Source organism: Hypomesus transpacificus, chromosome 22 (assembly GCF_021917145.1).
Source record: "Hypomesus transpacificus isolate Combined female chromosome 22, fHypTra1, whole genome shotgun sequence".
Lineage (NCBI taxonomy): Eukaryota > Metazoa > Chordata > Actinopteri > Osmeriformes > Osmeridae > Hypomesus > Hypomesus transpacificus.
This window is the reverse complement of record NC_061081.1, coordinates 12,192,715-12,205,347: the sequence shown is the minus strand read 5'-3', so window position 1 is coordinate 12,205,347 and position 12,633 is coordinate 12,192,715. Positions and strand designations below refer to the sequence as shown.

Genomic DNA, 12,633 nt, shown 5'->3' with positions numbered 1-12,633 from the left:
GTGCCAAGTCACTGAAGACACAGGGAAGAAAGTGTGTGAGAGAGAGCGTGTGTGTGCGCGTGAGTCTGTGTGTGGATATTTGAGACAAGGAGGGTATGGAGGGTGTTCTGAAGCACCCTTGAACACGGCGCTCAAGACAGGAGCAGAGAGGAGAGGAACAGGAGAGGAGCAGGAGAGGAACAGGAGAGGAACAGGAGAGGAAGAGGAGAGGAACAGGACAGGAACAGGAGAGCAACAGGAGAGGAAGAGGAGAGGAAGAGGAGAGGAACAGGAGAGGAACAGGAGAGGGAACAGGAGAGGGAACAGGAGAGGAACAGGAGAGGAACAGGAGAGGAACAGGCTAGCAGGAACGGACCCACCATGAGGAGAGCAGGGGGGGGAGGAGGAGTTTGGCAAATCCCCATAGCAACCTCCCCCAGTTAAAGACAAGAAATTCATAACCAATCGGATTTCAACAAAGAAGAAACCAAAAAACTGCAGTTTTATTTTTCTTCCATTCTTTCAAGTACAAAAAAAAGGGAAAAAATGTGTTGAGTTCCATCTCAAGTGACAGGTGGAGGAAAAGGAGACGTTCTGCAGGTGATTTAGATACTCAGTATCTGGCCTGGATGTTGGTTTATCACAATTTATGTGATTTATTTTACAGGCCTAACAATTATTTTATTTTTTAAGACTAAATATGCTTGATATTAAGCTTATAGCTGTTGATAAGCTATCTGTATCTCTAGGATTGTAACATGCTTCTGGAGAATTCCACAACTAAACTACAACTGCCAGCTAGATAATTGAACGCCATAATTAAACTCTACTTAGCAACGGTGACCCGCAAGCTCCTCATTGGCTAACTCCATGCAAGTCTTCCAGACTTGAAATCAACCATAAGGTTTTCTGTTAAAGCACTAAAACTAGCAGATGAAAATATTCTTAAATAAGATTCAACATCTTGCACACTAGCTTGGCCATTGTCTTGCATATTTGATAGCGTGTAGATAGAGACAGAATAGGAAGAGAAGATGGATGACTGGTAAGATGTAGCACTGTTAAGACAGGAAGCTTAAAACACACCATGTTGCATCACCGTGACGACAAGGCTTGAATGTTGACACAGTGGTGAGACACACAACAATACACGACACAACACTGCACAGCAACACACAGGCAAGTCGCAAATAAAGTAGCATATTTGTATTTAAAAAAACAACAACACGCACACACACACTCACTCACAGTCCAAATGTTAATAAATAAAATACAAATCTTGAGTTGCACGTTGCCACTTTGTGGAGGAAATCCTAAACTCTACTTAGCAACACTGACAGGAAGTAAGACCTCCCTCCCTCCCTCGTGACAGTGTGTCCTGGTCATACAGAGTTAGTGAGAGTGCCCCTGCAGCCCCGGAGGCCCCCCACACCCGTCCCCACCTCCGGCCCCCTCCGGCCCCCCGTCCGGCCCCCCGGACGCCCGCTCCAGTGCCAGGGCCGTGCTGCGGGTCCTCGCCAGGACCTCCTCTAGCTGCCCGCGCAGCGCCTGCACAGAATCCAGCTCAGTATGCAGGGCCTGGGTCCTCTCCTGGCTGGAGGGGGGGGGGGCAGAGGGGGGGTAGAGGGGGGGCGAGGGGACATGAAGACAAGGAGGTATGGAGAGAGGGAGAGGAGAAAAGAGAGATGTGAGGGAGGAGAGACAGGATTGATGGTACTCTAACACAGAGAAAGCTCTCTAGAACAAACTGAATCCACAGTGATAACAGTGTCCGGATGAAACAGGTGTGTGTGTGTGTGTCCTACCTGTCTCCTCCAGTGTGGAGCTGTGAGAGACTCTGGTACAGTTTCTTCTCTGCCCTGAGAGCTTGGTTCAGACAGTGGTACTCTGACACCAGCTGCTCCAACACACTCTGGAGGAGGGAGGGAGGGAGGGAGGGAGGGAGGGAGGGAGGGAGGGAGGGAGGGAGGGAGGGAGGGAGGGAGGGAGGGAGGGAGGGAGGGAGGGAGGGAGAAAGGGAACATTCAATGAAACATTCCACAGCAAAAGGTGTTTAACAGTAACAATCAAATGCATTTCCAGATGTCCTCTACTTGGTGGTCCATGCTGTCCTTGGTGGCAGCTCCTTGGGCCAGGCCCTCAAATCTAGCCCCCTGCTTCAGGGCCTGCTGCTGGAGCTGGACCAGAGAGCCCCGCAGGGCTGAGAGCTCCCTCTGCAGGACAGGAGGAGAGAGACAGACAGAGAGAGAGAGAGAGAGAGAGAGAGAGAGAGAGAGAGAGAGAGAGAGAGAGAGGTCAAACCAGAGGAGAGGAGGATGAGAGAAAGTTGTAGCTGTGTGATTCCCCTCAGAGGCTAATGATGATGATGGTGATGATGATGAAGAGCGGGGCTATGTACCTGGGCCTCCCTCTCCTTCTTCACCAGCAGCTGCAGCTCGTCCTGCAGGCGCTCTGCTGCCCCCTCTGGTGAGGAGGGGCTCATCACTCCCTCCTGCCTCTTCAACAGCTCCTGTATGAAGGCCTCCTTCTCCTTCAGCAGGCCCTGCAGTCTCTCCCTCTCTTCTCCTCCCTCCCTCTCTCTCTCCCTCCTCAGCTCGCCCAGCTCACATTCCCGTGACGACAGCTGCCGGCGCAGCTCTTGCAGTTGGGTGGTGCGCTCGCCGATCACCTGCGAGAGCCTATCAGAGCAGTCCTGAGAGAGAGGGGGCGGGAGGAGGGTGACAGCTCAGGGTCAGTTCAGTTGACATGTTTATGGTCTCAAACACAGTTGATCAAGTCCAAACATTAAAGCCTTTACTTTCTGTCTGCTTTCCTGCCTACCTGCCTCGCGAGGGTGGGTGGGGGAGGGGGGGGGGGGAGTGTATCCTGTACCTGGAGGCTGAGGTCCCCTGCCTCGCGAGGGTGGGTGGGGGAGGGGGGGGGGGGGGAGTGTATCCTGTACCTGGAGGCTGAGGTCCCCTGCCTCGCGAGGGTGGGTGGGGGAGGGGGGGGGGGGAGTGTATCCTGTACCTGGAGGCTGAGGTCCCCTGCCTCGCGAGGGTGGGTGGGGGAGGGGGGGGGGGGGAGTGTATCCTGTACCTGGAGGCTGAGGTCCCCTGCCTCGCGAGGGTGGGTGGGGGAGGGGGGGGGGGGAGTGTATCCTGTACCTGGAGGCTGAGGTCCCCTGCCTCGCGAGGGTGGGTGGGGGAGGGGGGGGGGGGGGAGTGTATCCTGTACCTGGAGGCTGAGGTCCCCTGCCTCGCGAGGGTGGGTGGGGGAGGGGGGGGGGGGAGTGTATCCTGTACCTGGAGGCTGAGGTCCCCTGCCTCGCGAGGGTGGGTGGGGGAGGGGGGGGGGGGGAGTGTATCCTGTACCTGGAGGCTGAGGTCCCCTGCCTCGCGAGGGTGGGTGGGGGAGGGGGGGGGGGAGTGTATCCTGTACCTGGAGGCTGAGGTCCCTGGTGCTGATGGAGTGTATCCTGTACCTGGAGGCTGAGGTCCCTGGTGCTGATGGTGCTGAGCAGGTCCTGGGTCTGGGCCTGGTGCAGCTGGGCCTGGCGCCCGCGGTCCGACACCAGCTCCTGGAACAGACGCTCCTTCAGAAGCAGCCTGGCCTTTAGCTCGTCCAGCACGCCCCCGGGCCCAGCCTGGGTCTGGGTCAGCAGGCGGGCCCTCAGCTCCTACACACACACACACACACAGAGAAGGGCAAGGTCAGCACTCCTGTTGTTTCCCAGTCCAGGTGTGTCTGCTTACACTGGCCTGGTCTGGGGACTGGTCTGGGGACTCAAGCTGTGTACCGCAGGAACAAAGCGGCGTGTGTTTGTGTGTGTCTGGCTGTGTGTGTGTCTGGCTGTGTGAGTGTGTTACCTGTGTCTCCTGACTGTGTGTGTCCAGGGCGTTCTGCAGCTGTGTAATGAGTGTGTCTCTCTCTCTGAGGGCGTGTGTGTGTGTCTCCTGTTCCTGAGTCTTCAGCCCCTGCAGGTTCCTGAAGGCTTCACTTGACTTCTCTAAGTCCAGCTCCTTACTGTGCACCAGGGCATCCAGGCTCTGAACAAAGAGTTTCGAAAAATACATTTGACAAACGAAAATAGTTTCTAAGGGTTGTTTTATTTTTTGTTTTACAAAAACAAATATTTTACAAAAATACAAAAGTTTCTAAAGGTAGAAACTACACTGTGTGTGTGTGCGTGTACCGTGATAGTGTCCTCGTTGTTAGTCAGGATGCTGTGAAGTCTCTCCAGGTCTCTGTCCTTGTCCCTCAGAGCCGTCTGCAGCCTCCTCACCTGCACTTCCCTCTCCTCCACACACACAAACCTCTCATCGATGGACCTCTGAGGACCACACACGCACACGCACACGCACACACACACACACACACACACACATGAGGAACTGTTGTGAAGTGTTTCTGATCATCCAAAAAGTGCTGCTATAAATGAGTGTCAGCGTGTAAACATGTAAGTGTGTGTTTTTTTTACATCCAGGGCTCTGTGTGTGTGTGTTACCTCCAGGGCTCTGTGTGTGTGTGTTACCTCCAGGGCTGTGTGTGTGTGTGTATGTTACCTCCAGGGCTGTGTGTGTGTGTGTATGTTACCTCCAGGGCTGTGTGTGTGTTACCTCCAGGGCTGTGTGTGTGTGTTACCTCCAGGGCTGTGTTTGTGTGTTACCTCCAGGGCTCTGTGTGTGTGTGTGTGTTACCTCCAGGGCTGTGTGTGTGTGTTACCTCCAGGGCTGTGTGTGTGTGTGTGTTACCTCCAGGGCTGTGTCTCGCTCCTTGATGCGTTCCCTCAGTCTCTCCAGGAGAGCATCTCTGGGCCTGGTCACAGAGTCCTGCTCAGCACAGCACTCCTGCACACACACACACACAGGGGAGGGGGCTGAGCGTGAGTGTGTGTCCCACTCCACAGATAAAGGCAGACTGAGATCTCATGAGAGAGAGAGAGAAAAGAGAGAGAGAGAGAGAGAGAGAGAGAGAGAGAGAGAGAGGGGAGAGAGAGAGAGAGAGAGAGGGAGAGAGAGGGTGTGTGTTACCTGTAGCTGTCTCTCCTTGTCCTGCAGGGCCTGTTTGAGCTGGGTGATGCTGCGGTCTCTCTCCTGCAGCAGGGAGAGACTCTCTGCTTCTCTCTCCCTCAGGGTGCTCTCTCTCTCCTGCTGCTCTCTGGAGCCCTGCTGCAGCGCTGCACACAGCTCCTGCACCAGGAGCACGGACAGCTCACACACAGGTACACACACACACAGAGATATACACACACACACAGATGCATACACATACATACACACACACACACACAGAGATGCACACACATACACACACACACACACACACACACACACAGAGATGCACACACATACACACACACACACACAGAGATGCACACACCCACACTACACCCCCACCCCCACAGACCTGGTTGTGTTTCTGGGTGACCTGGCGGTGCTGCAGCGCCTCCTGCAGGTCGGAGGAGAGCCTGTCCCTGGTGCGGCCCAGGTCCTCTGCCTGCCTCTGGCTCTGCCTCAGGCTGCGCTGCCCCGCCTCCAGCTCCAGACCCAGGGAGAACAGGGAGCTCTGCACCCCCACTAGCTCAGCCTGGAGCCGGGTCACCATGCCAGCCTCACCACCCCCCTCTGGAGCCTGGGACTGGGGGAGGGGAGGAGGGGAGGAGGGGGGAGGAAAAGGGTGGAGGGGGGGAGGGAAGGGGGGGGTGAGGAAAGGGTGGGGGGAGATATATATTATAACATTAAGGTTCGATGGAGAGAGAAAGAGAGAGATGGGGCGAGCAAGCTGGAGACGATGAGATAGAGAGAATGTATAAGCTGTAAGCTGTGTGTGTAGTGTGTGTAGTGTATGCTGTGTGTGTGTGAGAGGCCTCACCTGTGTGTGTGTGACCTGTGTGCGATGAGCCATCTCTCTCAGCTTACACAAGGTGGCGTTCTGCCCCTCTATCACCTGGTACAGCTCCTGGGCCTGAGTCATACAGGGCTTTATTACACCATACTACACACACATCATACACACACATCACACACACACACACATCATACACACACACACACACACACACACACATCATACACACACATCATACACACACATCATACACACACACACACACACACATCACACACACATCATACACACACATCATACACACACATCATACACACACATCATACACACACACACATCAAACACACACACACATCAAACACACACCCATGCGGCCAGCTGTGCACACAGGCCCCACCCCCACAGGCCCCACAGGCCCCCCCCCCCACAGGCCCCCCCCCCACAGGCCCCACCCCCACAGGCCCCACCCCCACAGGCCCCCCGCCCACCTCGCTGTCCCTGGTGCTGACAGAGTCACTGAGCCCCTGGATGGTTCTCTCCTGCTGCTGGGCCGCCTGGCGGACGGCCCTCAGCTCCACCTCCATCTCTGCCAGCTTCTCCTGTAGCTTCTGGGGAGGGAGGAGGGGGGGGGGAGGGGAGGAGGGGGGGAGGGAGGGAGGGGAGGGAGGAGGGGAGGGGGGGAGGGAGGAGGGAGGGAGGGAGGGAGGGAGGGAGGGAGGGGGGAGGGGGGAGGGGAGGGGAGGGGGAGGGGGGAGGGGGAGGGAGCGAGGGGGGGAGGGAGGGGAGGGGGGGGAGGGGGGGGAGGGGGGAGGGAGGGAGGGAGGGAGGAGGGGGGAGGGGGGAGGGAGGAGGGGGAGGGGGGAGGGAGGGGGAGGAGGGGGAGGGAGGGGGGGCAGAGATGGATAATGTTGTATATGTCACATATTGGGTGGGTAAGTGGTTAGTTGGGTAAGTAGGTAGAGAGACAGAAATAAAGAAAAAGAAAGAGAGAGAAAGTGTGTGTTTCTAAGGTGTGTGTGTTTCTAAGGTGTGTGTGTGTGTACCGTGTTGTTGGCCTCGCTCTCGTGGATCTTGTTCTGGAGAGACTGGACCTGCTGCTGGGCCTTCTGCAGCTCACACACACACTGGCCCGCAGCACACTCATACTGGTCCAGCTGGTTCTGCTGCTCCTCGATCAGGGTCTGCACACACACACACACACACACAGAGAGAGAGACACACAAGCACAGACAGAGAGAGAGACACACACCGAGAGAGACACACAAACACAGACAGAGAGAGAGACACACACAGAGAGAGACACACACAAAGATAGGGATTTAGTGGTATGTCAGCAACAATCGTATGTGTGCTGAATATGTGAAATATATATATTTTCAAACAATAGAAAACCTGCAGGACTGTATGTGTGTATATGTGTGTCTATGTGTGTGTGTTTATGTGTGTGTCTATGTGTGTGTGTCTATGTGTGTGTGTCTATGTGTGTTCACCAGGGTTAGGAAGCAGGAACAGTCTTGTTCCGCCACTCTGCTCATATTCATGATCTATGTGTGTTCTCTTCTAAAAGCCCTAAAGTGAAGTCTCCAAAGCACAAGGATGTGTGTGTGAGAGAGAGAGAGAGAGAGAGTGTCCTGAGTGCTTTGTGGCGCTACCATCTTTACATAACCACATCAGCAGCAGTACATGGGCTCTCACATGCAGCACGCCTGGGGACAACACTCTACAAAAACAAGACTTCCTCTCATATACGCACACACACACACTCATCCTCTCACACACACTCACTCTCACATGCACTCATCTAAAAAGATCAGATGCATACAGAGAAGGCTGACCCTGTGAACCGAACCAAACACACCCACTAGCAGACTTGTACCTGCTCTGATTAAATACTATCCACCAAAACACAACTACTTGGGGTCAAATACTTGGGGTGAGCTTGATGTATACCACCCTGTGTAACAACACCAACAGATCAGGCCCCTAACCCCAGTTACCCAGTTCTACAGCGGTCTACACAGTAGACTCTGGATAAGAGCGTCTGCTAAATGACTAAATGTAGACTAGAGTCATATAGTCATAATCTCTGGTTTACGCAGAATGAGTGACCGAGGTCTGCTATTTGAGTCATAGACAGCAGCCAACCAGTGCCAGGGCTGGAGTAGAGGGTGGCCTGATTGGCTCCTGGGTGAGGTGTTCTGATTGGCTGCAGCCTCCAGGGTGAGGAGGAATGTAGGCCTGTCTAGGAGACAGTGGCCTCATGGCATCTCTCCACTCATAACCCAGATCCACTGATCTGGAGTCTGTAGGGCCTGTCTAGGAGACAGTGGCCTCATGGCATCTCTCCACTCATAACCCAGATCCACTGATCTGGAGTCTGTAGGGCCTGGGAGCTGTTCCTTCTGAACCACACACACACACACACACACACACTCCCTCTGCCTCTGTACTCACAAGGACTCTGTGAGTTAACCGTGAGATCAGTGTGTTACGTCTACGTTTTTATGAAACTACAAGGCAGAGAAACCTGACTGTAGGGATGACTGATGAGTCAGCACATTCCACCAGGCCTCCAGGCTCACTGAGAGTTGTGAAATGACAGAATAACGTTGTGCTGTAACACATCGCATGAGAGGCTAAAACTGCATCACTGCTCAACTCTCTCTGTGTCATGGCTGACTGGCTATTAAACACACACACTCACACACTTACACACACTCATACACACACACACACGTTTTGAGGTCATGCCGTTTCTCCCAGTTTACACACAACTGACTGGTCATGTGATGTGCTTCCAGACAAAGACAATGAGCACACACACACACACACACACACACACACACACACACACACACACACACACACACACACACACACACACACACACACACAGGAACTTTAAAGAGCAGCACACATACATTTTGCTCTTTATCGCAAACCCCTAATGTGAAGGTGGGATTTGAGTGATTTACAGATGGATTATCCAACTAATCATCCAGAGTATGGGAGGGAGTAATTAAACCAAGCCCAGCAGAGCTGTGAGCTGACTAGAGAGTTCCCCCGTCTCTCCTGTGGTCTCCACTAAGTTAGATGTGAAGAGCACAGCTCGACTCTAATCCCTGTTTTCCTTTGTCTCATCACGGATAGAACCATCTGTGAGAACTATCTGAACGTTCTAGAAGGTCAGAAGTTCCGGTAACAGCCTTTCTGAATGTTTTGGAACCTTGACGCTAGTAAAACTCTTATCTGAATGTTCTAGAATGTTAGAAGCTCCAGTTTCCTGGAATGTTAAACTCTCCGGTGACGTTCCACCCCCTAGTCTGTTCTACCTGGTGGGGGGGTGGCGGGGGGCACTCTGCATACACATCATCCCACAGGTCCTCCATGTCCGCCTGGTCCAGACCCCCCTCCAGACCCCCCTCCAGCCTGATCAGGGGGGCCTCTAGATCGGCCACAGCACAGTGGATCTCCCCTGCCCCCTCCAGACCTCCGTATGCCAGCCCCAGCTCCGGCTCAGGGAAGCCCAGTCGGGGAGCTCCGTTGCTGGGGCTCAGGCGCTGCAGCACTGGGAGCCTGCTCCCCTTGGGGCTGAGGACTGGCCGGTACACAGCACAGCTGTGGGCCAAGCAGAGCGTCAGGGAAAGGCGGGAGGCCGACCCGGGCCTCGACCAGGGCCTCGTGTGGCCCCCCAGGGGCTCCTCTGAGAGGCAGTCCGAGGCCTGGTCCTCCTGGACCTCCAGGTGGAACCCTGGCCCCCTGTGTCCGTCCCTGGAGGCAGGCATGTGGGCAAGCTCTCCGGCCGCCTCCAGGGACTCCATGGAAGGGCTGGAGCTGGCCCTGCCCACCAGGGTGCGCTCGCTGTCCGAGGCCCGCGAGGGGGGCTTGGAGCCGGGGACCAACGTGAGGGAGGACGGAGGCTCCTCGGAGGCTTCCTCCTTCCCCCTCCCGCCCCCCATCACACTCCCACCAATCACGCTCGAGTAGCGCGTGGACGGCCCGCAGGAAATGCTCCTGGCCAGCTTCCTGGGCACCTTGCAGACCGCCTCGTAGTCGGCGTCCGCCACGCGCCACGCCAAGCAGCCGCGGCACCTCCGGGGGGCGCCCCCCCCCCACCCCGTAGGGCTGAGACCCCGCCGTGACCTCCGACCCTACCGGACACTGAGGGTGGTGACCTCCGACCTCCAGCCCCTCCTCCGCCCAGGACTCGTACAGCGAGTACACCAGGTCATCCTGCAGCAGGGCGCAGTACTTGGCGTGGGTCAAACCTGTCATGTCCACTACCCCGTCCACGGCCGGCGGCCCCCCCCCCCCGCGACCCCCCCCCTCCTCCCCGTTAGTCTTCCGGTACAGTCCGCCGATGCAGTGGCTGAGCCGGTGTTTCTCCTGGAGCAGCCGGTGCAGACGCTCCAGGGACAGCGCCTCCACGCGGGCGATCACCGTGTCGAAGCGGTACATGCGGTCCAGCATGAAGGCGCACTTGGAGCAGGCGAACTCCCCGCGGCCGTCTCGGGTCAGCTCGCGGCCCAGTGCGTGAGACAGCAGCACCTGCAGGTTGAGCTTGGACGCCGGGTGGAAGATCCAGCGGCGTTGGTTACCACAGAGCTCACGGGCGCAGATACGACACAACTCCTTCATCCTCACGTCTAACATTCCGCAGTTGCTGTGGTGATGATGGTGGTGGGGTTGGTGGGCGGGTATGTGGTTTTAGTCCTTTCGGTTTACTATGTTCTACAGGACCTCCATTTCCACCTCAGAAATGACATAACACCATGTTGCTGTTAAGCTTCTCCCCTTGAAATAATCTGGAATTATTTTGAATTTAATTCTTCTCAAATACTTAGTCAAAATGAACCCATATCACCATCAAGTGAGAACAGCTTTGGCTATCGGACCAGTCCAGGTGTGACCAGTAACACGTAACATCCGTGTTTCTCGCCCTCACATGTCCTTCTGGATGACGGATTCAATACTGACCCAAACAAACAAGCCACCATGTGGTCTCAACGCTCGCCCTCAGGCTTGATAAATGAATTAATGATGGATAAAAATAGCTTTAGCCTGTGGCGGAACTTGAGACTGAGAAAGCTGATGGCAAGGTAGAGAGAAAAGCTACAAAAAAGTCAAATGATTTGTCAATATAGCTTCGTTCTCTCAGAAACATGCGGAACCCTGCTCCTCTTCACGCCGCGAGGCTGGACGTGAGGTGAATGATCATTATGGTCTGTCCACCAGACCAGTTCAAATCGCCTTGAATTTGTTAATCGATAGAAATCAAGCAGAGAAGGAACTGCGACGTCACTGGACTGTTTTCTCCCCGTTGTCCTTTCTTAGTTCGCATCTCTCATTCCCAAACACGCGAAGTGCACGTTCCTCTGCATCATAGGTTGTCATCGGAGGCTCGCGCTGTCAGGTTGCTCGTGACCGGTGGTCCCGTATACGGACACCGACAATACTGGTGATCCACAGACTAACACGGCAACTTTACACTCGTAATAACGTCCTCCAATATCCGTCATTCAGTTACCGATAACCGGTCTAATATCGGAGCCAGAGCGCGACCGTCCCACTGCGCTTAGTCAGATAACGATGTGCCATCTCCGTAGACTGGCTAGACCTGCACCCACGGGCGGAGCGCACCACTTCCGTAAAATAGGGGTCAGAAAATATCACGGCATCCACGCTCCAACACGGCGAAGCTGCTCCGAGACGCAAGCGGACAACCCGACAGAACAGGACTTCAAAATAAACTGCACTCATTCATAATTAATCGTAAACGTTGTCAAAGATTAAGATTTAAATGTAGCTTCACGTTCTGCAGTATCCCCCGGTAGGAGTGCATTCTCATAGCCCAGTCCACTATCCGCTTCATTGAACAGGTGAAATGTCACTACCGTAATAGCGTAGTAACGCGTTAGTGACGCTCTGTAAATTAGATAACCAATTATCACTAGGTCAGGCCCACATTCACCTCGCGGTACCGTTAACTACACTGAATATCTAACATGTATTTTACAAGCAAAATATATGAGACGGCTTGTCATTTTCCGTTCAACTATAGTCAATCGTGAACGTAAATTCTCGAATACAACATATTAAAATATAGTATGTATTCCACAGTAAGGCCGTTGCCATTGAGTCAACATTGGGGGGGACGAATTCATTTTTTTATGATAATTTCGGACAGCGTGCATGGTTGCCTGTCGTAGCGTATACATTTATATTTTTATATCAATATATTGGGGGGAAATTTTGACCAGATTTGACTATTGGGGGGGACATGTCGCGGAAAATCAACATAAAGATTTTGCCTCTTCAAACAATGTTCTGGAAATCGTTCGGATTTATTAAAGTGTACACTCTCTCACGTGCAAACACACACTCTCTCACACACACACTTGCAAACACGAAAAGCCCGAGGGTTGACTTGGACTCATTTCCAGTATACCGACAGATCCTGTTGAACCTTTCCTTGTATTTCTGAAGCTCATTCAAATGCATTGCCAAACGTAAATGTGTTGATCATACAGCTATTTATTCCCCCTGCAGCTAGATGAGGAATGTTGCCGAATATTCAGAATAAAACTCGACTGAAATCACATTTGACCTTATAACGTTCTAGAACATTCAGTCAGACAGAGTTATAGATGGAACCCAGATGTACCACATTCCATTATCGCACAATTCAGGATTCAGTGGAGTAGTACATACATACAGAACTACAAAAAGCTTGATAACATCTTTTCAGTCGCAAAATATACCAACTATTTTCAACTTATCAGAAAAAAACCTTCAAATGTGATCAAATTAGCTTCATGCCTTGGA

At 53.7% G+C, this 12,633-nt stretch overlaps 1 protein-coding gene across 1 annotated transcript in view; it reads right to left on the bottom strand.

Moving 5' to 3' along the window:
• LOC124484036 (myomegalin-like) overlaps positions 1 to 11,674 on the bottom strand; it is a 30,636-nt gene extending 18,962 nt beyond the window's left edge. The window contains 15 exon segments of the mRNA XM_047044719.1: positions 1,422 to 1,573; positions 1,785 to 1,891; positions 2,073 to 2,192; positions 2,378 to 2,671; positions 3,443 to 3,637; positions 3,828 to 4,007; positions 4,154 to 4,291; positions 4,713 to 4,808; positions 4,992 to 5,150; positions 5,368 to 5,598; positions 5,833 to 5,925; positions 6,297 to 6,416; positions 6,852 to 6,989; positions 9,141 to 9,920; positions 9,922 to 11,674. Coding sequence (XP_046900675.1) covers positions 1,422 to 1,573; positions 1,785 to 1,891; positions 2,073 to 2,192; positions 2,378 to 2,671; positions 3,443 to 3,637; positions 3,828 to 4,007; positions 4,154 to 4,291; positions 4,713 to 4,808; positions 4,992 to 5,150; positions 5,368 to 5,598; positions 5,833 to 5,925; positions 6,297 to 6,416; positions 6,852 to 6,989; positions 9,141 to 9,920; positions 9,922 to 10,461 — 3,343 coding nt within the window. The 5' untranslated portion in view covers positions 10,462 to 11,674.
• Between the last annotated feature and the right edge of the window lie 959 nt (positions 11,675 to 12,633).